The 24,377-nt window shown below is 43.2% G+C and overlaps 1 protein-coding gene across 2 annotated transcripts in view; it reads left to right on the forward strand.

Moving 5' to 3' along the window:
* The window catches only part of LOC121558728 (PH and SEC7 domain-containing protein 2-like), a 60,008-nt gene that overhangs the window by 28,812 nt on the left and 6,819 nt on the right, over window positions 1-24,377 (forward strand). The window contains exons 4-12 of one of the 2 annotated variants that reach the window (XR_006661917.1): window positions 18,541-18,735; window positions 18,985-19,065; window positions 19,494-19,654; window positions 21,957-22,017; window positions 22,848-22,938; window positions 23,085-23,128; window positions 23,245-23,438; window positions 23,593-23,663; window positions 23,855-24,012. Coding sequence is in view for 1 of the 2 variants with exons in the window: in XM_045226584.1 (XP_045082519.1) it covers window positions 18,541-18,735; window positions 18,985-19,065; window positions 19,494-19,654; window positions 21,957-22,015; window positions 22,849-22,938; window positions 23,085-23,128; window positions 23,245-23,438; window positions 23,593-23,663; window positions 23,855-24,012 (1,053 nt within the window). In the remaining variant the exon portion in view is untranslated. The remainder of the gene's footprint in view (window positions 1-18,540; window positions 18,736-18,984; window positions 19,066-19,493; window positions 19,655-21,956; window positions 22,018-22,847; window positions 22,939-23,084; window positions 23,129-23,244; window positions 23,439-23,592; window positions 23,664-23,854; window positions 24,013-24,377) is intronic. The other variant, XM_045226584.1, reaches the window with a different exon arrangement.

Below are 24,377 nucleotides of genomic sequence, written 5' to 3' on the forward strand. Positions count from 1 at the left end.
AGTGCCAAAGTGATTGTAAAAAACTGTAAAAACAAGAAGTGACGCAGTCAGTCTTTCCTCAACTATTAGACAAGAGAGACTGGCATGCATAGTATTCATATTATCCCTCTGATTACAATGAAGAGCAAGATGTGCCGCTCTGTTCTGGGCCTGCTGCAGCTTTACTAGGTCTTTCTTTGCAACACTTTACCATATGACTGGACAATAATCAAGATAAGATCAAACTAGAGCCTGCAGGACTTGGTTTGTGGAATGTGGTGTCAAAAAAGCAGAGCATCTCTTTATTACAGACAGACCTCTCCCCATCTTTACAACCACTGAATGTATGTTTTGAGCATGACAGTTTACAATCTAAGGTAACACCAAGTAATGTAGTCTCCTCAACTTGATCAACAGCCTCACCATTCATTACCAGATTCAGCTGAGGTCTAGAACTTAGGGAATGATTTGTACCAAATACAATGCTCTTAGATTTAGAGATGATCAGGACCAGTTTGTTACTGGCCATCCATTCCAAAACAGATTGCAACTATTTTTTTAAGGGTTTCAGTGACTTCATTGGCTGTGGTTGCTGATGCATATACAGTGGCTTGTGAAAGTATTCACCCCCCTTGGCATTTTTCCTATTTTGTTGTCTTACAACCTGGAATTTAAATGGATTTTTGGGGGGTTTGTATCATTTGATTTACACAACATGCATACCACTTTGAAGATGCAAAATATGTTTAATGTGAAACAAACAAGAAATAAGACAAAAAAACAGAAAACTTGAGCATCCATAACTATTCCCCTCCCCCCCAGCAATTACAAATGCAAGTCTCTTGGGGTATGTCTCTATAAGCCTGGCACATCTAGCCACTGGGAGTTTTGCCCATTCTTCAAGGCAAAACTGCTCCAGCTCCTTCAAGTTGGATGGGTTCCGCTGGTGTACAGCAATCTTTAAGTCATACCACAGATTCTCAATTGGATTGAGGTCTGGGCTTTGACTAGGCCATTCCAAGACATTTAAATGTTTCCCCTTAAACCACTTGAGTGTTGCTTTAGCAGTATGCTTAGGGTCATTGTCCTGCTGGAAGGTGAACCTCCGTCCCAGTCTCAAATCTCTGGAAGACTGAAACAGGTTTCCCTCAAGAATTTCCCTGTATTTAGCGCCATCCATCATTCCTTCAATTCTGACCAGTTTCCCAGTCCCTGCCGATGAAAGAAATCCCCACAGCATGATGCTGCCACCACCATGCTTCACTGTGGGGATGGTGTTCTCAGGGTGATGAGAGGTGTTGGGTTTGCGCCAGACATAGCGTTTTCCTTGATGGCCAAAAAGCTCAATTCTTCCATATGTTTGGGGAGTCTCCCACATGCCTTTTGGCGAAAACCAAATGTGTTTGCTTATTTTTTTCTTTAAGCAACGGCTTTTTTCTGGCCACTCTTCCGTAAAGTCCAGCTCTGTGGAGTGTACAGCTTAAAGTGGTCCTATGGACAGCAACTCCAATCTCTGCTGTGGAGCTTTGCAGCTCCTTCAAGGTTATATTTGGTCTCTTTGTTGCCTCTCTGATTAATGCCCTCCTTGCATTGGTCCGTGATTTTTGGTGGGCGGCCCTCTCTTGGCAGGTTTGTTGTGGTGCCATATTCTTTCCATTTTTAAATAATGGATTTAATGGTGCTCCGTGGGATGTTCAAAGTTTCTGATATTTTTTAATAACCCAACCCTGAACTGTACTTCTCCACAACTTTGTCCCTGACCTGTTTGGAGAGCTCCTTGGTCTTCATGGTGCCGCTTGCTTGGTGGTGCCCCTTGCTTAATGGTGTTGCAGACTCTGGGACCTTTCAGAACAGGTGTATATATACTGAGATCATGTGACAGATCATGTGACACTTAGATTGCACACAGGAGGACTTTATTTAACTAATTATGTGACTTCTGAAGGTAATTGGTTGCACCAGATCTTATTTAGGGGCTTCATAGCAAAGGGGGAATACATATGCACGCACCACTTTTCCATTATTTATTTTTTATAATTTTTTTAAACAAGTTATTTTTTAAATTTCACTTCACCAATTTGGACTATTTTGTGTATGTCCATTACATGAAATCCAAATAAAAATCCATTTAAATTACAGGTTGTAATGCAACAAAATAGGAAAAACGCCAAGGGGGATGAATACTTTTGCAAGGCTCTGTATGGTTGAATCATCAGCATACATGGACACACATGCTTTGTTTAATGCCAGTGGCAGGTCATTGGTAAAAATAGAAAATAGTTGAGAGCCTAGAGAGCTGCCCATTACATGCTTGACATTAGATAAACTTCCATTAAAGAAAACCCTCTGAGTTCTATTAGATAGATTGCTCCGAATCCACGATATGATATGGTAGAAAAGCTCTAACACATATGTTTTCGCAAAACAACAGGTTATGGCCAATAATATCAAAGGCTGCACTGAAATCTAACAGTACAGCTCCCACAATCTTCTTATTATCAATTTCTTTCAAACAATCATCAGTCATTTGTGTCAGTGCAGCACATGTTGAGTGCCCTTCTTTATAAGCATGCTGAAAGTCTGTTGTTAATTTGTTTACAGAAAATAGCATTGTATTTGGTCAAACACAATTTTTTCCAACAGTTTGCTAAGAGATGGCAGCAAGCTGATAGGTCTGCTGTTAGAACCAGTAAAGGCTGCTTTACCACTCTTGGGTAGTGGAATGACTTTGGCTTCCCTCCAGGCCTGAGGACAAAGACTTTCCTCTAGGCTCAGATTAAAGATATGACAGATAGGAGTGGCTATAGAGTCAGCTACAATCCCCAGTAGCTTTCATCTAAGTTGTCAATGCCAGAAGGTTTGTCATTATTGATCGATAACAATCATTCTTCCACCTCTCCTACACTAACTTTACAAAATTCAAACTTACAATTATTTCCTTTCATTATTTGTTTTTTTATGCATGAATACGATGGCTCACTGTTCATTGTTGGCATTTCCTGCCTAAGTTTGCCCACTTTGCCAATGAAGTAATCATTAAAATAATTGGCAACATCAAATGGTTTTGTGATAAATAAGCCATCTGATTCGATGAAAGATGGAGTTGAATTTGTCTCTCTGCCCATAATTAAGTTGATATAAGTTGATCTAGGCTTCATAATACAGTTTCTTCTTCTTTTTGTTGAGTTTAGTCACATAATTTCTCAATTTGCAGAAAGTCAGCCAGTCAGATGTGCAGCCAGACTTATTAGCCACTCCTTTTGCCCCATCACTTTCAACCATACAGTTATTCCTCATCAATCCATGGAGCCTTAACAGTTCTAACAGTCAGTTTCTTAACAGGTGCATGTTTATCAATAATTGAAGAAGCAATTTCATAAATGAATCAAGTGCAGCGTCTGGATGCTTCTTATTAATCACATCAGACCAACACATATTTTTTACATCATCCACATAAGAGTCACAGCTAAATCTTTTGTATGATCTCTTATACACTATTTTAGGCCCAGCTTTTGGAACTTTGGCTTTCCTGGATATAGCCACTATACTGTGATCACTGCATCCAATGGGTATGGATAGAGCTTTAGAACAACGTTCTACATGTAACCGGTGTGAAATGGCTAGCTAGTTAGCGGTGCGCACTAGTGGCATTTCAATCAGTGACGTCACTCGCTCTGAGACCTTGAAGTAGTTGTTTCCCTTGCTCTGCAAGGGCCGCGGCTTTTGTGGAGCGACGGGTAACAGTGATTCAAGGGTGACTGTTGTTGATGTGTGCAGAGGGTCCCTGGTTCAAGCCCAGGTAGGGGCGAGGAGAGGGACGGAAGCAACATTGATGCTGTTGATCCGGATCACTGGTTGCTGCGGAAAAGGAGGAGGTCAAAAGGGGGGTGAGTGTAACCGGTGTGAAATGGCTAGCTAGTTAGCGGTGCGCACTAGTGGCATTTCAATCAGTGACGTCACTCGCTCTGAGACCTTGAAGTAGTTGTTTCCCTTGCTCTGCAAGGGCCGTGGCTTTTGTGGAGCGACGGGTAACGGTGCTTCGAGGGTGACTGTTGTCGATGTGTGCAGAGGGTCCCTGGTTCAAGCCCAGGTAGGGGCGAGGAGAGGGACGGAAGCAACACTGTTACATACAGTATTAGTAAAAAATGTAATCAATACATGTGGATGATCTTGTTCCTGTAGTGTTTGTAAACACTTGATTAATAACCTGAACCAGATTACAGGCACTGGTTACAGTGAGAAGCTTTCTTTTGAGCAGACAGCTTGATGAAAACCAGTCAATATTCAGGTCCCCAACAAAAAAGACCTTTGTGTTTAAATCACATACCCTATCAAGCATTTCACACATATTATTTAGATACTGACTATTAGCACTTGGTGACCTATAGCAACATAAGATCTTCTCTAAACATTACAGGGATATGGCTCTGAATATATACAGCAACACCTCCCCCATTGTCAGTAGCTGAGTGTAGATGCGGTGAGGAAATCAAGCGCAGGAAACACGGGCGTTCGTCAACAGACTTTAGTTAACAAAATGCAGCACCAAACAGGCGAACAGCCAACCCAACCGGGAGGCAAAATACAAATTACGCACAACACACACAGTGCGTAAAATGAAGATAGCGCACACAGTGCGGACTCTCGGAAAACAACAAACACGAGAGTAATACAAAAGAGCAACAGCTTGACAATAAACAATACCACATAACACCTGCCCCCACACACGAAAACTAAATAGGCAACCAAATCAAACACTAACAAGGGACAGGTGTACAAACAGACAAAACCAAACAAACATGAAACATCGAACGGTGGCAGCTAGTACTCCGGGGACGACGACCGCCGAAGCCTGCCCGAACAAGGAGGAGGAGCAGCCTCGGCCGAAACCGTGACACCCATAAGCATTTCTATCTCTTCTATAGATGTTATATCCCTGTATCATCAAATTAATTATCTAAGTGAGTCTCAGAAATAGCTAATATATTAATGCAGCTAAGGCTGCATATATTAATATGGGCTATTTTCAACCCTTTCCTTGGTAGCTTATCAGAGATAGACCTAATATGGAAAAGAGCAAACAAGATTTTAAAAAATATACATTCAGCTGTCCATTAATCAGTTGGTGTGTGTAAGTGTGTGTGCTGCGGGGTTGAAGCTACAAACCCATAGGCTTGGCTCTCTCATCCCTTCCAGGCATTTGGGAGGGAGGGTGGACAATGAGCCTGTCATAGCAGATTTAAGCAATGTCCCCATGCTCTCTGGCAGCTTTCATGGCTGGGATAATTTCTTTCCTCTTCTGGCGCACAGCTTCAGGATAGTCCTCGTTGAGGAAGATATTACTTCATTCAAGTTCTTGGCTCTTTCCAGAACAGCTACATTGTTCTTGAACCTCAGGAACCTGACCACTATAGGCATGGGCCTGTCACCTGGGCCAGTGCTGGATTTTCCAGTCCTGTGGGCGCGCTCCACCTCAATCTTCCTGTGATCCATCTTCAGTTTCTCCAACATTTTTTCCCTAACTTTGACCTCAGATTCCATCCAGGTCTCATGTGGAGATTCTGCAATTCCGTCCACAACCATGTTGTTCCGCCTTGATTGTCCCTCAAGATAATCTGATTTCTCCGTCATTGTTATCATGGATTCACATACAGAACTGATGTCCTCTCTCAATGACTTACAGATTGTTGTCATCTTGCCGTTCTCCTGTTTCAACTCATCGAGCTGACCCTGGGAGAACTGCAAATTGCTCTTCATTTAGTTGACTCCACCAGTATTTGGACAAAACACTTGAAGCTATTTTCTTGTTGTTGTAACAACTGCTTGTAGAACTATTTTTGTTTGTTTAAAAGATCCGGCTTTGGTCTTTGTCACGGTAACAACGTAGGTTACGCTGTTACTCCTCGCAGTTCCAGACAGGGCAGGTCACAAGGAAGATTGAAAACAACAAACAGCAGGGATCTAGACAGCCACAAGCTTGGGACAATCCACGGTCCCAGCCACAATGGCTAACCGCGTAGCGGGGTGCATTCCAGCCCTTAAGAAAACCCAGCTAGCTTGATAGGCAGCTAGCTAGCAGCTAGGCTAGCTGCTACGCCAAACAGCTCCTTAGACCCGGCCTTGGTCGGTAGGATCCCTGGATAGATAGCAGCGGTCCCAGCAACTGATGCCAACTGCGTTGCGGGATCCAAACAAAAGTTAACTAGCTATTAACCAAACTTTTTCAATAGACTTTGAAAATTTTCCAAAACAACAAACATTCCAAAACAACACACTTTCCAAAACAACAAACAGAGCTCTCCCTCATTCCGTGTTCACATTTATATAGCCTTATTAACCTATAGTAAACATAAATCACTGACTTCCATGTGCACAAACCTTGTCCTATCAACAGTAATTCAGCCTACCAACATCTTCTGTACAGACTCTGTCAGACCTGGGCCCTGACAGTAAATCTCAGTAAGACAAAAATAATGGTGTTCCACAAAAGGTCCAGTTAACAGGACCACAAATACAAATTCCATCTAGACACCGTTGCCCTAGAGCACACAAAAAACTATACATACCTCGGCCTAAACATCAGCGCCACAGGTAACTTCCACAAAGCTGTGAACGATCTGAGAAACAAGGCAAGAAGGGCCTTCTATGCCATCAAACGGAACATAAAATTTGACATACCAATTAGAATTTGGCTAAAAATACTTGAATCAGTTATAGAACCCATTGCCCTTTACGGTTGTGAGGTCTGGGGTCCGCTCACCAACCAAGAATTCACAAAATGGGACAAACACCAAATTGAGACTCTGCATGCAGAATTCTGCAAAAATATCCTCTGTGTACAACGTAAAACACCAAATAATGCATGCAGAGCAGAATTAGGCCGATACCCGCTAATTATCAAAATCCAGAAAAGAGCCGTTAAATTCTACAACCATCTAAAAGCAAGCGATCCCGAAACCTTCCATAACAAAGCCATCACCTACAGAGAGATGAACCAGGGCGTGACACCTGGAGAAGAGTCCCCTAAGTAAGCTGGTCCTGGGGCTCTGTTCACAAACACAAACAGACCCCACAGAGCCCCAGGACAGCAACACAATTAGACTCAACCAAATCATGAGAAAACAAAAATATAATTGTTGTTACTTTTGTTTAAATATTTTAGCAGACACTCTTATCCAGAGCGACTTACAGTTAGTGAATGCATACATGTTTTTTTTTCATACTGGCCCCCCGTGGGAATCGAACCCACAACCCTGGCGTTGCAAGCGCCATGCTCTGCCAACTGAGCTACACGGGACATTGGAAAGAATTAACAAATAAACTGCGCAAACTAGAATGCTATTTGGCCCTAAACAGAGAGTACACAGTGGCAGAATACCTGACCACTGTGACTGACCCAAACTTAAGGAAAGCTTTGACTATGTACAGACTCAGTGAGCATAGCCTTGCTATTGAGAAAGGCCGCCGTAGGCAGACCTGGCTCTCAAGAGAAGACAGGCTATGTGCACACTGCCCACAAAATGAGGTGGAAACTGAGCTGCACTTCCTAACCTCCTGCCAAATGTATGGCCATATTAGAGACACATATTTCCCTCAAATTACACAGATCCACAAAGAATTCGAAAACAAACCCAATTTTGATAAACTCCCATATCTATTGGGTGAAATACCACAGTGTGCCATCACAGCAGCAAGATTTGTGACCTGTTGCCACAAGAAAAGGGCAACCAGCGAAGAACAAACACCATTGTAAATACAATCCATATGTATGTTTATTTATTTTCCCTCTTGTACTTTAACTATTTGCACATAATATCACATTTGAAATGTCTTTTAATGTCACATAATATCACAATGAAATTGTTTATTTCGCTTTTGTTTATTATCTACTTCACTTGCTTTTGCAATGTTAACATATGTTTCCCATGCCAATAAAGCCCTTAAATTGAATTGAATTGAAATTGAGAGAGAGAGAGAGGAAGAGAGAGAGAGTGTCCGAGTCCTACCGCTCGAGTCCTGGTCCAAGTGCTCCAGGCTGAGTCACTGGGTCCACCTTAACTCAAAATAAAGATATAGTGTAGTGGCAAGAGGGATTTAGTCAATAAATTGTTTGCTATCCATTTTCCTTTCTTTCTGTACCACCAAATGTTTGCATACAGGCTACTGGTAATGTTACCATGGCTACGTTCAGCAGGCTACTGGTAATGTTACCATGGCTACGTTCAGCAGGCTACTGGTAATGTTACCATGGCTACGTTCAGCAGGCTACTGGTAATGTTACCATGGCTACGTTCAGCAGGCTACTGGTAATGTTACCATGGCTACGTTCAGCATGCTACTGGTAATGTTACCATGGCTACGTTCAGCATGCTACTGGTAATGTTACCATGGCTACGTTCAGCATGCTACTGGTAATGTTACCATGGCTACGTTCAGCATGCTACTGGTAATGTTACCATGGCCACGTTCAGTTGAGAAACGTTCTCAAACGTTGCAGATAGAAGTTCTGTGAATAGAGCCAACGTTATTCCTTATTCAACATGTCAGAGAGGCATGTTTGTTCTACATAGCATTTTTCTATCTGAACGTTCCAAAACGTTGTGTCCTGCTGAACGCGCCCCAGGTTGTTAGCTATAGCTAGCTAATGAGGCAACATGACTGAACAAGGTGTAGTCTAAACAATTGGTTAACGGTCCAGTCCACAAGTAGCCTAGTTTTAAAACAGCCTGCGATATGCTTTATGAAGGACCTCAACCACCCGAGCCACGGCCTGTTAACCCTGCTATCATCCAGAAAACGAGGTCAGTACAGGTGCATCAAAGCTGGGACCGAGAGACTGAAAAACTGCTTATATCTCAAGATCATCACTGTTTAATAGCCATCACTAGCCGGCCTCAACCCAGTACCCTGCCCTGAACTTAGTGACTGTCACTAGCCGGCTACCACTCGGTTACTCATCCCTGCACCTTAGAGGCTGCTGCCCTATGTACATAGACATGGAATCACTGGTCACTTTAATAATGGAACACTGGTCACTTTCATAAAGTTTACATACTGTTTTACCCATTTCATATGTATATACTATATTCTAGTCAAGTCCATCCTATTCAACTATTGCTGTACATATACTATTCTATCCTACATATTTTTCAGATATACTATACAGTGGGGGAAAAAAGTATTTAGTCAGCCACCAATTGTGCAAGTTCTCCCACTTAAAAAGATGAGAGAGGCCTGTAATTTTCATCATAGGTACACGTCAACTATGACAGACAAAATGAGAAAATAAAATCCAGAAAAATCACATTGTAGGATTTTTAATGAATTTATTTGAAAATTATGGTGGAAAATAAGTATTTGGTCAATAACAAAAGTTTCTCAATACTTTGTTATATACCCTTTGTTGGCAATGACACAGGTCAAACGTTTTCTGTAAGTCTTCACAAGGTTTTCACACACTGTTGCTGGTATTTTGGCCCATTCCTCCATGCAGATCTCCTCTAGAGCAGTGATGTTTTGGGGCTGTCGCTGGGCAACACGGACTTTCAACTCCCTCCAAAGATTTTCTATGGGGTTGAGATCTGGAGACTGGCTAGGCCACTCCAGGACCTTGAAATGCTTCTTACGAAGCCACTCCTTCATTGCCCGGGCGGTGTGTTTGGGATCATTGGCATGCTGAAAGACCCAGCCACGTTTCATCTTCAATGCCCTTGCTGATGGAAGGAGGTTTTCACTCAAAATCTCACGATACATGGCCCCATTCATTCTTTCCTTTACACGGATCAGTCGTCCTGGTCCCTTTGCAGAAAAAACAGCCCCAAAGCATGATGTTTCCACCCCCATGCTTCACAGTAGGTATGGTGTTCTTTGGATGCAACTCAGCATTCTTTGTCCTCCAAACACGACGAGTTGAGTTTTTACCAAAAAGTTCTATTTTGGTTTCATCTGACCATATGACATTCTCCCAATCCTCTTCTGGATCATCCAAATGCACTCTAGCAAACTTCAGACGGGCCTGGACATGTACTGGCTTAAGCAGGGGGGACACGTCTGGCACTGCAGGATTTGAGTCCCTGGCGGCGTAGTGTGTTACTGATGGTAGGCTTTGTTACTTTGGTCCCAGCTCTCTGCAGGTCATTCACTAGGTCCCCCCGTGTGGTTCTGGGATTTTTGCTCACCGTTCTTGTGATCATTTTGACCCCACGGGGTGAGATCTTGCGTGGAGCCCCAGATCGAGGGAGATTATCAGTGGTCTTGTATGTCTTCCATTTCCTAATAATTGCTCCCACAGTTGATTTCTTCAAACCAAGCTGCTTACCTATTGCAGATTCAGTCTTCCCAGCCTGGTGCAGGGCTACAATTTTGTTTCTGGTGTCCTTTGACAGCTCTTTGGTCTTGGCCATAGTGGAGTTTGGAGTGTGACTGTTTGAGGTTGTGGACAGGTGTCTTTTATACTGATAACAAGTTCAAACAGGTGCCATTAATACAGGTAACGAGTATAGGACAGAGGAGCCTCTTAAAGAAGAAGTTACAGGTCTGTGAGAGCCAGAAATCTACAATGTGATTTTCTGGATTTTTTTTCCTCAATTTGTCTGTCATAGTTGACATGTACCTATGATGAAAATTACAGGCCTCTCTCATCTTTTTAAGTGGGAGAACTTGCACAATTGGTGGCTGACTAAATACTTTTTTTCCCCACTGTATATTCTATCCACATACCTTCCATAATGTCTATACATCCCATCACATACACTACCGTTCAAAAGTTTGGGGTCACTTAGAAAAGCAATTTTTTGGTCCATTAAAATAACATCAAATTGATCAATACAGTGTAGACATTGTTAATGTTGTAAATGGCTATTGTAGCTGGAAACGGCTGGTTTTTAATGGAATATCTACATAGGCGTACAGAGGCCCATTATCAGCAACCATCAGTCCTGTGTTCCAATGGCACGTTGTGTTTGCTAATACAAGTTTATCATTTTAAAAGGCTAATTGATCATTAGAAAATGCTTTTGCAATTATGTTAGCACAGCTGAAAACTGTTGTGCTGATTAAAGAAGCAATAAAACTGGTCTTCTTGAGACTAGTTGAGTATCTGGAGCATCAGACTGGGTTCGATTACAGGCTCAAAATGTCCAGAAACAAATAACTTTCTTCTGAAACTCGTCAGTCTATTCTTGTTCTGAGAAATGAAGGCTCCGGGATGCTGACCTTCTAGGCAGAGTTGCAAAGAAAAAGCCATATCTCAGACTGCCCATCTTAATCTTTTATTTTTATTGGCCAGTCTGAGATATGGCTTTTTCTTTGCAACTCTGCCTAGAAGGTCAGCATCCCAGAGTCGCCTCTTCACTGTTGACGTTGAGACTGGTGTTTTGCGGGTACTATTTAATGAAGCTGCCAGTTGAGGACCTGTGAGGTGCCTGGAATAGCCTTCATTTCTCAGAACTAGAATAGACTGACGAGTTTCAGAAGAAAGTTATTTGTTTCTGGACATTTTGAGCCTAGATTTGTGTGTATTGTTGTGTATTGTTAGATATTACTGCACTGTTGCAGCTACTAAAACAAGCATTTTGTTTTAGACTCCAAAGTATTCCTTTTGGAGGTTGCGTTGCAATCATTTGACGTCATGATTGGGTTTGCGGGCCTATGATGCCTGCTAGAAGGGAATGCTGATGTCAGTTAATGTTAGAATGTGGTGGCCATTTGAGAAGTCAGATGGAGCTGGGGGGTTGAAACTCTGTGAGACCCGTCCGCCTTACATAAACACTTTCTTCACTAGAATATTTGTCAGTGACTTGCATCACTATGGTGATAACAACATCCTGTTTCCTGCTAGCTTAGTGATCAGGGCCTATTTTGGTCCTGTCACATCATGGCTGTCGAGCTTTCAATGGCTGCCTATATGGTATTTTCTAGATAAGGATCCCAGGTGCCTACTCTCTTCTTTTGATCCTCTCTATCCCCCTCTCCCTTCCTCCGTCTGTCTGTCCTCCCCTTGGCACTTTCTTTTTGTCTCCACGATTCCTCAAGATTAGAAGGGGGAAGGAGGGATGTGTGTGTGTGTGTGTGTGTTATCTATACCTATCACAATGCCCCCAGTCCACGTCTTCGCTTTTGGAGGGTGAGTCAGAGATGGTTGGCAACACAATACACAACACCAGGGCCAAATACAGTGCATTCGGAAAGTATTCAGACCCCTTCCCTTTTTCCACATTTTGTTACGTTACAGCAATATTCTGAAATGGATTATATTAAAATGTTTCCTCATCAATCTACACACAATACCCCATAATGACAAAGCGAAAACAGGTTTTAAGAAATGTTTGCTAAAAATAAAAATAATACAACTGAAATACCTTATTTACATAAGTATTCAGACCCTTTGCTATTAAACTCGAAATTGAGCTCAGGTGCATCTTGTTTCCATTGATCATCCTTGAGATGTTTCTACAACTTGAATGGAGTCCACCTGTGGTAAATTCAATTGATTGAACATGATTTGGAATGGCACACACCTGTCTATATAAGGTCCCACAGTTGACAATGTATGTCAGAGCAAAAACCAAGCCATGAGGTCAAAGGAGTTGTCCGTAGAGCTCCGAGACAGGATTGTGTCGAGGCACAGATTTGGGGAAGGGTACAAAAAATGTTCTGCAGCATTGAAGGTCCCCAAGAACACAGTGGCCTCCATCATTCTTAAATGGAAGAAGTTTGGAACCACCAAGACTCTTCCCAGAGCTGGCCGCCAGTCCAAACTGACCAATCGGGGGAGAAGGGCCTTGGTCAGGGAGGTGACCAAGAACCCGATGGTCACTCTGACAGAAGGACAACCATGTCTGCAGCACTCCACCAATCAGGCCTTTATGGTAGAGTGGCCAGACGGAAGCCACTCCTCAGTACAAGGCACATGACAGCCTGCTTGGAGTTTGCCAAAGGGCACCTAAAGGACTCTCAGACTAAAGGGTTGAGCTGCCGCTTTCAAGGAGCGGGACTCTAACCCAGACGCTTATAAGAAATCCCGCTATGCCCTCTGACGAACCATCAAACAGGCAAAGAGTCAATACAGGACTAAGATTGAATCGTACTACACCGGCTCCGACGCTCGTCGGATGTGGCAGGGCTCGCAAACTATTACAGACTACAAAGGGAAGCACAGCCGTGAGCTGCCCAGTGACACGAGCCTACCAGACGAGCTAAATTACTTCTACGCTCGCTTCGAGGCAAGTAACACTGAAACCTGCATGAGAGCATCAGCTGTTCTGGATGACTGTGTGATCGCGCTCTCCCTAGCCGATGTGAGTAAGACCTTTAAACAGGTCAACATTCACAAGGCCACAGGGCCAGACGGATTACCAGGACGTGTACTCCGAGCATGCGCTTACCAACTGGCAAGTGTCTTCACTGACATTTTCAACCTCTCCCTGTCTGAGTCTGTAATACCAACATGTTTCAAGCAGACCACCATAGTCCCTGTGCCCAAGAACACTAAGGTAACCTGCCTAAATGACTACCGACCTGTAGCGCTCACGTCTGTAGCCATGAAGTGCTTTGAAAGGCTGGTCATGGCTCACATCAACACCATTATCCCAGAAACCCTAGACCCACTCCAATTTGCATATCGCCCCAACAGAGCCACAGATGATGCAATCTCTATTGCGCTCCACACTTCCCTTTCACACCTGGACAAAAGGAACGCCTATGTGAGAATTCTATTCATTGACTACAGCTCAGCGTTCAACACCATAGTGCCCTCAAAGCTCATCACTAAGCTAAGGACCCTGGGACTAAACACCTCCCTCTGCAACTGGATCCTGGACTTCCTGACGGGCCACCCCCAGGTGGTAAGGGTAGGTAACAACACATCCGCCACGCTGATCCTCAACACGGGGGCCCCTCAGGGGTGCGTGCTCAGTCCCCTCCTGTACTCCCTGTTCACTCATGACTCCATGGCCAGGCAGGACTCCAACACCATCATTAAGTTTGCCGATGACACAACAGTGGTAGGCCTGATCACCGACAACGACGAGACAGCCTATAGAGAGTAGGTCAGAGACCTGGACGTGTGGTGCCAGGACAACAACCTCTCCCTCAACGTGATCAAGACAAAGGAGATGATTGTGGACTACAGGAAAAAGAAGAGGACCGAGCACGCCCCCATTCTCATCGATGGGGCTGTAGTGGAGCAGGTTGAGAGCTTCAAGTTCCTTGGTGTCCACATCATCAACAAACTAACATGGTCCAAGCACACCAAGACAGTCGTGAAGAGGGCACGGCAAAACCTATTCCCCCTAAGGAGACTGAAAATATTTGGCATGGGTCCTCAGATCCTCAAAGGGTTCTACAGCTGCACCATCGACAGCATCCTGACTGGTTGCATCACTGCCTGGTATGGCAACTGCTCGGCCTCCGACCGCAAGGCACTACAGAGGGTAGTGCGTACGGCCCAGTACATCACTGGGGCCAAGCTTCCTGCCATCCAGGAACTCTATACCAGGCGGTGTCAGAGGAAGGCCCTTAAAATTGTCAAAGACTCCAGCCACCCTAGTCATAGACTATTCTCTCTGCTACCGCACGGCAAGCGGTACCGGAGCGCCAAGTCTAGGTCCAAGAGGCTTCTAAACAGCTTTTACCCCCAAGCCATAAGACTCCTGAACGTCTAATCAAATGGCTACCCAGACTATTTGCATTGTCCCCCCACCCCTCTTTTATGCTGCTGCTACTCTCTGTTTATTATCTATGCATAGTCACTTTAATACCTCTACCTACATGTACATATTTTTTTTATTAGATTTTTTATATAAATGTGCACAAATGTCTAAAAACCAGTTTTTTCTTTGTCATATGGGGTATTGTGCGTAGATTTATGAGGGAAAAATACAATTTAATTCATTTTAGAATAAGGCTGTAACGTAGCAAAATGTGGAAAAAGTCAAGGGGTCTGAATACTTTCCGAATGCACTGTAGAGGGAAATTACCTTAGCTGTAGGGTAGAAATTGATCTACCTTTGAATATGATCATATGACACATCTTTTGAATATGACTGGTATTCTGAAGAGTTATATGCTAACTATGTGGTTTCTGAGCCTTATGCCAAGAGAAAACAGGCTTTTCTTTGCATCACAACATAGCCTATGGGAAAAGACCAGGGAGGAAGTGGCCTAATGAGCTATATAGACCTGCATGATCATCAAAGGGAGTGTGCACTAACAAGATTTAGGAACATCATTCAGTAGATTCTGTGGTATGTCGCTCCGCCCCTCACATCCTTTCTTTGAGGGAGAACTCCAAGAGCCTTCAAGGGAAAAATCTCAAATCCATTCACATTGTGGGGAATGGCTGTAGGCTACAAACACTATAGTTAGATAATTATGTGCTCTTAAACAGGGTAATAACCATGCGGGGCTTCGAGTCCCGTTTGTGTTGGAAAAGACTCACGAAAATCTGATTGCTTAAGCCTCAGGGTAAATACCGCCAAAGACTGAATGCCGGATTTTACCGAACACCGCTGGATGATGTCGCGAGCTCCTTGACACTGATTCCCATCCTCGAATGCGGGAGAGAAAATGTGGAAAGAGGAATATGACGTTCATTTCGACTTGCTTCTCGAACTTCTGTAAGTCTTTTTTCCATGGTTCTGCTCACAGTTAACTTGTTCTGAAGTTTCGTGTGTCAGTCAGACTCAGAATAAGCGGGAGTGTGTGCTGTATTTGTAATTAGAATATTGAGCGGACAGTTTTGACAGCCGTTGTAAAGCATGGATTTACCACTATTCAGTTTAAGAACACTGTCATGAAAAATGTGGCTACTTTTAAGTATAATTGGCATACGTTTGAGAATAGCTAATTGACTATGCCGTATAAGAAAAACGTTAATATGAATTCTCTGTATGGCTCGAACTTTGGTCAGTTTATAATGGTTTTGTAACGCGGATCAATACATTTGAACCATCTCTGTTGACCATGCTACATATTGCTCACTCTCATGCCGGGAGACTGGCAACAACGTTGATCAACATGCCCCTAGGAACTAACAAACTCCTTTCTTTCCTTTAAAAAAATCAGTGACTATTATTCCTAACCCTTTATCACTTATTGCCACGGCAGTATACTGTAGTGCAGCATCAGTGAATGTTGTGTTATTTTAGAAGTTGTTGTGGTTTTGAATAACACAATGAGACTGAGGGGGCAGTAGGTTATGAATGATCCAGTGGTGTATTAGACTGGTGTAGTGGTGGATCATTTAATGCCGAGTCCTTGGGATTATTCCATCAAGACATTGCACAGAGGATGCCAGTGTTTGCACATACAGCTACAAGCCTCAGTTATGAAACACAGACACACACACCCCTACTCATAAATAGCAGACACACTCACCCATTTTCTCACACAATGGGTGTTTTGGACTTTAGTCACATACACAAATACTGGATGTGCAATTCCAAAATTGCAATATTATGGCACTAGACTGTGAACCCCACATACACACCTATCCACGCACACACACACACACACACACACACACACGCACACACGCACACACACACACACACACACACACACACACACACACACACACACACACACACACACACACACACACACACACACACACACACACACACACACACACAGACAGACACAGCCCTTCACCTGACACACCCTTGCTGGCCTAGGGGTGGATAGCACACAGCACAACTGGGAGAGAGAGAGATTACCAGGTGAGTCACAGACATGCAGTTTCATGCTCTAAGTATGGGCACAGACACACACACACACACACACACATACCGATTCACTATTAAATTAGCTGACTATTCAGGGGAAATCTACTCACGACTTCTCAAATGCATAATAGTGACAGTGAAAGGTACATGGAGCTGTGCTGTAGTTCACTTCGTCCAAGATAAAGATCAAGATCCATATTGAAAATCCATATTGAATGCCAGTGGCTGTGAGTCAGTGTCTTTGACCTAAATGGCATTCTATTCCTTACATAGTGCAGCCCTTTGGGCCCAGGTCAAAAGCAATGTACTATAGGGAATAGGGTTCCATTTAGGACTCTGTCAGTGTGTTGTGCGTTTGATGGACATTGCATGTCTTCACTGGGGCCCCCTGGATTGCCGTGACTCCCAGGCTGGCATGAGTTGTTCATTATTCAGGAGATCGACTGTGTTTTTGTGAACAGAAATGTGGTTAGGATTAGGCATGGTGGCCAACGTGGACAGAATGCTAAGGAAATGCATCTGTAAGATATGAAGATAAAAAACCACATGTTTGTTGTAGCCTATGGGCAGGTTTGGGCATCGTTTGGGGATAGTTACATCCTTGTGCTCATTGCATGCTGTTGCCTGATGTGAGGATTGTGGGTAATTGTGATGTAGGAGACATCAAATTGGGAGGGGCAGTAATTGCGCATGCATATGAAAGATAATGATGAATAGAATGTAGGGAGGGCAATTATTTTGTTGATAGTTCCTCGTCTGTCTTAGGCTGGATGAAGAAGAGTATATCTTCCTTGTACAGAGGGAGGTATGAGTACCTATTCTCGTTTGGGTATAGTTCCATCATTGTGCGAGGCTTGTGCTCAGGGCACGCTGTTGCCTGCAGTGAGGATTGTGGGTAATTGTGATGCAGGAGACATCAATCTGGGAGGGGTAGTACTTGCGCCTGTCATTGCTCCTCCTAGGACACCGGGTTGAATTTAGGAAGGAATGCAATTGCTCTAATCAGATTATGCAGAAAAATCTGAATCATCTATAGAGAGAATGTTGACAATGTCAAAGAGACACATACAATGATAGGGATGACCAGCACACATGGACCGGTCTGGTCCGGTCTGGTCTGGTCCGGTCCGGTTTGGTCTGGTCCGGTCTGGTCCGGTTTGGACCGGTCTGGTCCGGTCCGGTCTGGAGGTCTTTCACGTTTGTTTTCAGTACTATTTCAGTAGTGTTTGTTTAGGATGTTTTATGTGTTTTGGTTAGAAGGATAGAGAGATGTAGGGACTCTGTTTCAGATATGCTATCTTCATCTTCAGGGGATTTTTATTATTGAATCAGGGTTATATGAGAAAATCATATCTAATTTGCCATGTAACTTTTATGTTGGTAGAATATCACACATTCTTTATATTTATTATCGTATCTATCTGTTTATTCTTGTCTAGTAAAAATGAAAGGATCTTCTTTAGAGGACATTATGTCATCAATGGTCTTGAAATGTGAGTTCATAGCTCCCATATATCATTATAACATTCTGTTTTCATCTTTATGACTGCCAGTCAGTGGTCCTGCTAGGGCCCTGTTCTGTGGGGCAGGTAGGTGCCATACTATCAGCTCAACAAGGCTGTCATGTTGGTTGGTCCTGCTAGGGCCCTGTTCTGTGGGGCAGGTAGGTGCCATACTATCAGCTCAACAAGGCTGTCATGTTGGTTGGTCCACAGAGATCTGTCTGTGTGTGTTGTGTTCTCAACAATGCCAACCTCACATGTTGCAAGATCCACAGTTATCAAGTGGATAATCTGTCCTAATCTCTGAATGTCCCTGTGTGTGTCCTCGTAAGTGATGCCAACGACACGGATGTGCTGTCGGACTCTGAGTCGGAGCTGGGCGGTCTAGAGCAGCTGGAGAGAGGCAGCACGGACACCCTGTCCAACGGTTGCCGTGCCGACTGTAACGCCGCCAAACGCCTGGCCAAGCGCCTGTTCTACCTGGAGGGCTTCAAACGCTGCGATGTGGCACGCCACCTGGGCAAGAAGTGGGGTTTCAGGCATACACACACACAAGACCACACACACAAGACCACACACACAAGACCACACACACACACTGTCATTCAGTCACACATGTATATGTCTCACAGTGTTTATATTGTACTATATGTATTTTATATCATCTTAAACTTCACCCCTCTCTCTCTCTCTCTCTCTCTCTCTCTCTCTCTCTCTCTCTCTCTCTCTCTCTCTCTTATCGCTCCCCATCCCTCCTCCCTCTGTCCATCATCCAGTAATGAGTTCAGCCAGCTGGTGGCGTCAGAGTACCTCAGCTTCTTTGATTTCTCTGGCCTGTCATTGGACAAGGCCCTGAGGTAAGACCAGTCAACCCAGTCAGCAATATTCTCACAGCCCTGCTCACAACACATTAGCCTATCGTTGATTTTTGAGTATAGAGCTCTATTTTGCGATACAGTCAACTGTCAACTCCTGGTATACAGTATACCATGATTTGGGACTGTCTTGAATGCATGTATTAAACCACAGCATGCAGATATCCAGAGTAAATGAACATGTTTGTATTGGGAGTGGTGAACCACAGAGTTTCCACTGTACTGTACTGTACTAGTCTACTGTAGCCTTACTCTTACGTCGCCATTAGCGATTTCCAAAATAAACTTGAGGAAGCCTAGAAATGGAGGTTGTAGCTTATAGCCTATATCACTGTACGGACAGATACACTGCATTCTAGCCTGAAATCAATACTGCCTTCTCATTCGTTGGTCTTTGACCTAATTCTCAGGAACTTCCTGAAAGCCTTTCCTCTGATGGGGGAGACCCAGGAGAGAGAAAGGATCCTGGTCCACTTCTCTAAGAGGTTCTGTGTCTGCAACCCCACAGCCCTCGCCCCCGAAGGAAAGGACATATCCAAACGGAATGATGATGATGATGATGAAGATGATGGTGATGATGATGATTATTATAATTAGGGTGTTGGGGAGGCTTGGGAAGACTATGATGAGGATGAGGATGACGACGATAACAGCTTTGTTGCCTTGAATGAAAAACCAGTGCCGGCTCTTGCCACTAAGCGACATAAGAGGACGCTTAGGGCCCCATGGCTGCTAGGGGGCCCCCGACCCCCCTTCCTTTTCTTAGGAAGTCAGAATAGTAGAACACACAAGGTGCAATTTCAAAATTTGGTAGTGCATCAGCTGTTTTTTTTTCTTGTTATGTCAGTCATAGACAGTCACTCAATTAGCCCATGTCAGCTAACATTTTATAGATTACTAGGTAAGTTAGTCTAGCCAGCTATCTAAACCTCATTGCCAAATTACTGACCGGGTATGCAAGGCACGTGCCCAGGGTCCCTGACCTCCAGGGGGCCCCCATTGACTTTGTTAGTCATGCTCACTCAGATAGCATATTAACAAGACATACAGTGCCTTCAGAAAGTATTCACACTCCTATACTTTTTCCACATTTTGTTGTGTTACAAAGTGGGATTAAAATTGATTTAATTGTCATTTTTTGTCAATAATCTATACAAAATACTCTGTAATGTCAAAGTGGAAGACAAATTCTAACATTTGTAAAAAACAAAAAAAAACAAAAAACACATATCTCTAAGAGCTTTGCACACCTGGATTGTACAATAAATTCATTATTCTTTTTTAAATTCTTCAAGCTCTGCCAAGTTGGTTGTTGATCATTGCTAGACAGCCATTTACAATTATTGCCATAGATTTTCAAGCCAATCTATGTCAAAACTGTAACTAGGACATTCAGCGTCGTCTTGGTAAGCAACTCCAGTGTATATTTGGCCTTGTATTTTAGGTTATTGTCCTGCTGAAAGGTGAATTTGTCTGTTGGAAAGCAGACTGAAGCAGGTTTTTCTCTAGGATTTTGCCTGTGCTTCCCTCTATTCCGTTTATTTTTATAATAAAAAACACTAGTCCTTGCCGATGACAAGCACACCCATAACATGATGCACCCACCACCATGCTTGAAAATATGAAGAGTGGTACTCAGTGATGTGTTGTGTTAGATTTGCCCCCAAACATAACGCTTTTTATTCAGGACATAAAGTTAATTTATTTGCCACATCTTTTGCAGTTTTACTTTAGTGCCTTATTGCAAACAGGATGCATGTTTTGGAATATTTTTATTCTGTACAGGCTTCCTTCTTCTCACTCTGTCAATTAGGTTAGTATTGTGGAGTAACTACAATGTTGTTGATCCATCCTCAGTTGTCTCCTATCACAGCCATTAAACTGCAACTGTTTTAAAGTGACCATTGGCCTCATGGTGAAATCCCTGAGCGGTTTCCTTCTTCTCTGGCAACTTAGTTAGGAAGGACGCCTGTATCTTATTAGTGACTGGGTGTATTGATACACCATCTAAAGTGTAATTAATAACTTCACCATGCTCAAAGGGATATTCAATGTCTGCTTTTTTTTTTACAATCTACCAGTAGGTGTGAGGCATTGGAAAACCTCCCTGGTCTTTGAGATTGAATCTGTGTTTGAAATTCACTGCTCGACTGAGGGACCTTACAAATAATTGTATGTGTGGGGTACAGAGATGAGGTAGTCATTAAAAAATAATGTTAAACACAATTCTTGCGCACAGAGTGAGTCCATGCAACTTATTGTTACTTTTTAAGAAAATGTTTACTCCTAAATTTATTTAGGCTTGCCATAACAAAGGGGTTGAATACTTATTCACTCAAGACATTTCAGCTTTTCATTTTTAATTAATTAGGAAAACATTTCTAAAAACATAATTACGCTTTGACATTATGGGGTATTCTGTGTGACAAAAAAAATCTCAATTTAATCAATTTTAAATTCAGGCTGTAACACAACAAAATGTGGAAAAAGTTAAGGGGTTTGAAAACTTTCTGAAGGCATTGTAAGTCATGGCAAAATGTGTATAAAGAAATATGCTTTAAAACGGCAACATTTTCTCTACGCCCCATGGCAAAATGTGTAGAATTGCAGGACATTAACATTAGAGTTTCTCTTCGTCATCAAGAGGTGGGCCACTAAAAATGTTTTGCCCGCAAGGTGGGGCTGCCCCCAACCAAATCTCGCTTAGGGCCCCCCAAAAAACATTTTAAAAAACAATACATTTCTTACATTTACATTTTGAATGGCATATTATAAAGTATTCTGCCAGGTATTGTTGAGACTTCAAAATATAAAATAGTCATCCATGACATTTAGATAACAACATTGAAAAACATGTTTTCTTCTTCCAACAGACGGAGCCCATACGTTAACCTGCGCCCTGATGCTGCTCAACACTGATCTACATGGACACGTATGTACAGCTCTGTTATCAAACCTACAATCTGTGGAGATGGATGGAAATCAATGTACAGGCAGGATCCCCCAGAAATACTCATAAATCCTATTTGACATACAGCATACTCACACACCAACACTATTGACATAGAAAAACCTACTGTAGTCGACTCATTTTATTTATATTTTATGCTTGGCTGTCTTTCAGAATAAGAATAATCCCCCCCCCCTTTTAAGCCAGGCAACACCTGTTTAGAAGTGATGTGCTGCATCAACAATAGCTTCTCTCTCTCGCTCGCTCTCTCTCTCTCAATCTCCATCTCTCTTCTGTCCTCTGTCCTACTTTTTTGCCTCTTCACCTCTGCTCCTTCTGTCTCCTCTTTCTGTCTCCTCTTTCTGTCTCCTACTACTAAATACCACAGTATACTAACTCTTATCCAGTGTTAATTTAACACGCGCTCTCACAATTTAACTCTCTGTTCTTGTATGTATACTAACAGATCCTCTCCTGCATCTAACACACTCTCTCTCCCTCCTTCGGTTATTCTCCTCTCCTCTCATTCCATCTATCCTCCTGGGTTCTGTCTGATCTCTGTGTAACCTCTGGCTGTCCTGCTCCGTAGGTGGTAAGTGGCCTTTAGCACTAACCTCTTCTGTGTCTCTCCATAAACAGTACACAGTATATCTGTGGCTGTAATGTAACCAATGAACACATAGTGCACGATGAGGAGAATAGCTAGTGCCCTACCTGCACAGCACTGACACCTAGTGGTAAATATATTTGAAGGTTTCTCAACAGATACAGTATTTAGCTTTAATTCTCTGTGTGGTTTTGTTTCTCTTGTCCAGAACATTGGGAAGAAGATGTCTTGCCAGCAGTTCATCAGTAATCTGGATAGCCTAAACGACGGTAAAGACTTCCCTAAAGACCTATTAAAGGTACGGTAATCAACGCTAGGACAATATTGCTAATGTAATATTTGGTCAGATTCCAAGTTTGGCGTTACTCTGAAGTTCATCCAGTTCAATCAGGTGTAATGTGAGTTTTCTCTCCCACCATTTTGATTTCTTCACTTCCTGTTTAGGTGCTGTATAATTCAATAAAGAACGAGAAGCTTGAATGGGCAATGTGAGTATCCATTCTCAGGTGTGTGTGTGTGTATGATGCGCGTTCGTGTGTGCATGTGCATGTGTGCACGTGCGTGTGTGTGTCCTATGTTATATCTGATGTATGATGTATTGCAGTGAGGAAGAGGAGTTCAGGAAGAGTCTATCGGAGCTGGTGGAGGAGCAGTGTGAGGGAGGGGGGAAGAGGGGGGTTGCCAGGGTAACAGATGGCAATAACCCTTTCATCGCCATCCCCATCCTACTCAACGCTGTCACCTATAAACATGGTGTCCTGACCCGCAAGAGCCACGCAGACATGGACGGCAAACGCAGTGAGGACACACACACACACACACACACACACATAGATTGGCTTAGGCTAGGTTGAAAGGGGATTTCTTAGAGCGTGAATCTTCAGTTATTGGGATTTAAACAACGTTAGAAATAACGGTTGTCTCACTCTCTCTTCTCTCCCTCTCTCTCTAGCCCCACGAGGACGGCGAGGCTGGAAGAAGTTCTATGCGGTTCTAAAGGGGATGATCCTTTATCTCCAGAAGGTACCAGATACATCTCCGTTACCATAGAAACAGACTTCTACCACTGCAGTAGTGGTGACAAGGGGATGCAGCAGTGGTAGCTCAGCTGCATGTGTGTGTGACACTCTCTGTCCCCCCCCACACACACACACACACACAGTAGTAGGAGCTATCTGACAACTTTATATGTGTATGTCTCCCCCTGTTGACAGGATGAGTATAAGGCTGATGCAGAGCTGTGTGAGGGGGACCTGAAGAACGCTGTGCGTATCCACCATGCGTTAGCCACCCGCGCTACAGACTACAGCAAAAGACCCAACGTCCTTAAACTAAAGACCTCTGACTGGAGGGTGTTCCTGCTGCAGGCACCGTAAGACCTCTGCTACTCTGGCCTGTAGGGTAGGCCTGTTAATGGGAACGAGCTTTATGTCCCCTAATGCACTATTGTTATTTTGTCACGCAATGATAACTGACTTTCATGATGTACAGAAATGTGGCGTTATTATTAGCAGAATATTATTAGCCTTTAGATATTTTGTCGCAACTTGTGGCATAATCTCTCTCATAATATAATAATATTCATGTATACCATTTAGCAGACACTTTTATCCAAAATGAATTACAGTCATGCATGCATACATCTGACGTAGACAGGGTGGTCCTGGGAATCGAACCCACAATCCTGACACTAAAAGTGCCATGTTCTACCAACTGAGCACACACAGACACATAAAA

Source organism: Coregonus clupeaformis, chromosome 2, assembly GCF_020615455.1.
Source record: "Coregonus clupeaformis isolate EN_2021a chromosome 2, ASM2061545v1, whole genome shotgun sequence".
Taxonomy (NCBI): Eukaryota; Metazoa; Chordata; class Actinopteri; order Salmoniformes; family Salmonidae; genus Coregonus; species Coregonus clupeaformis.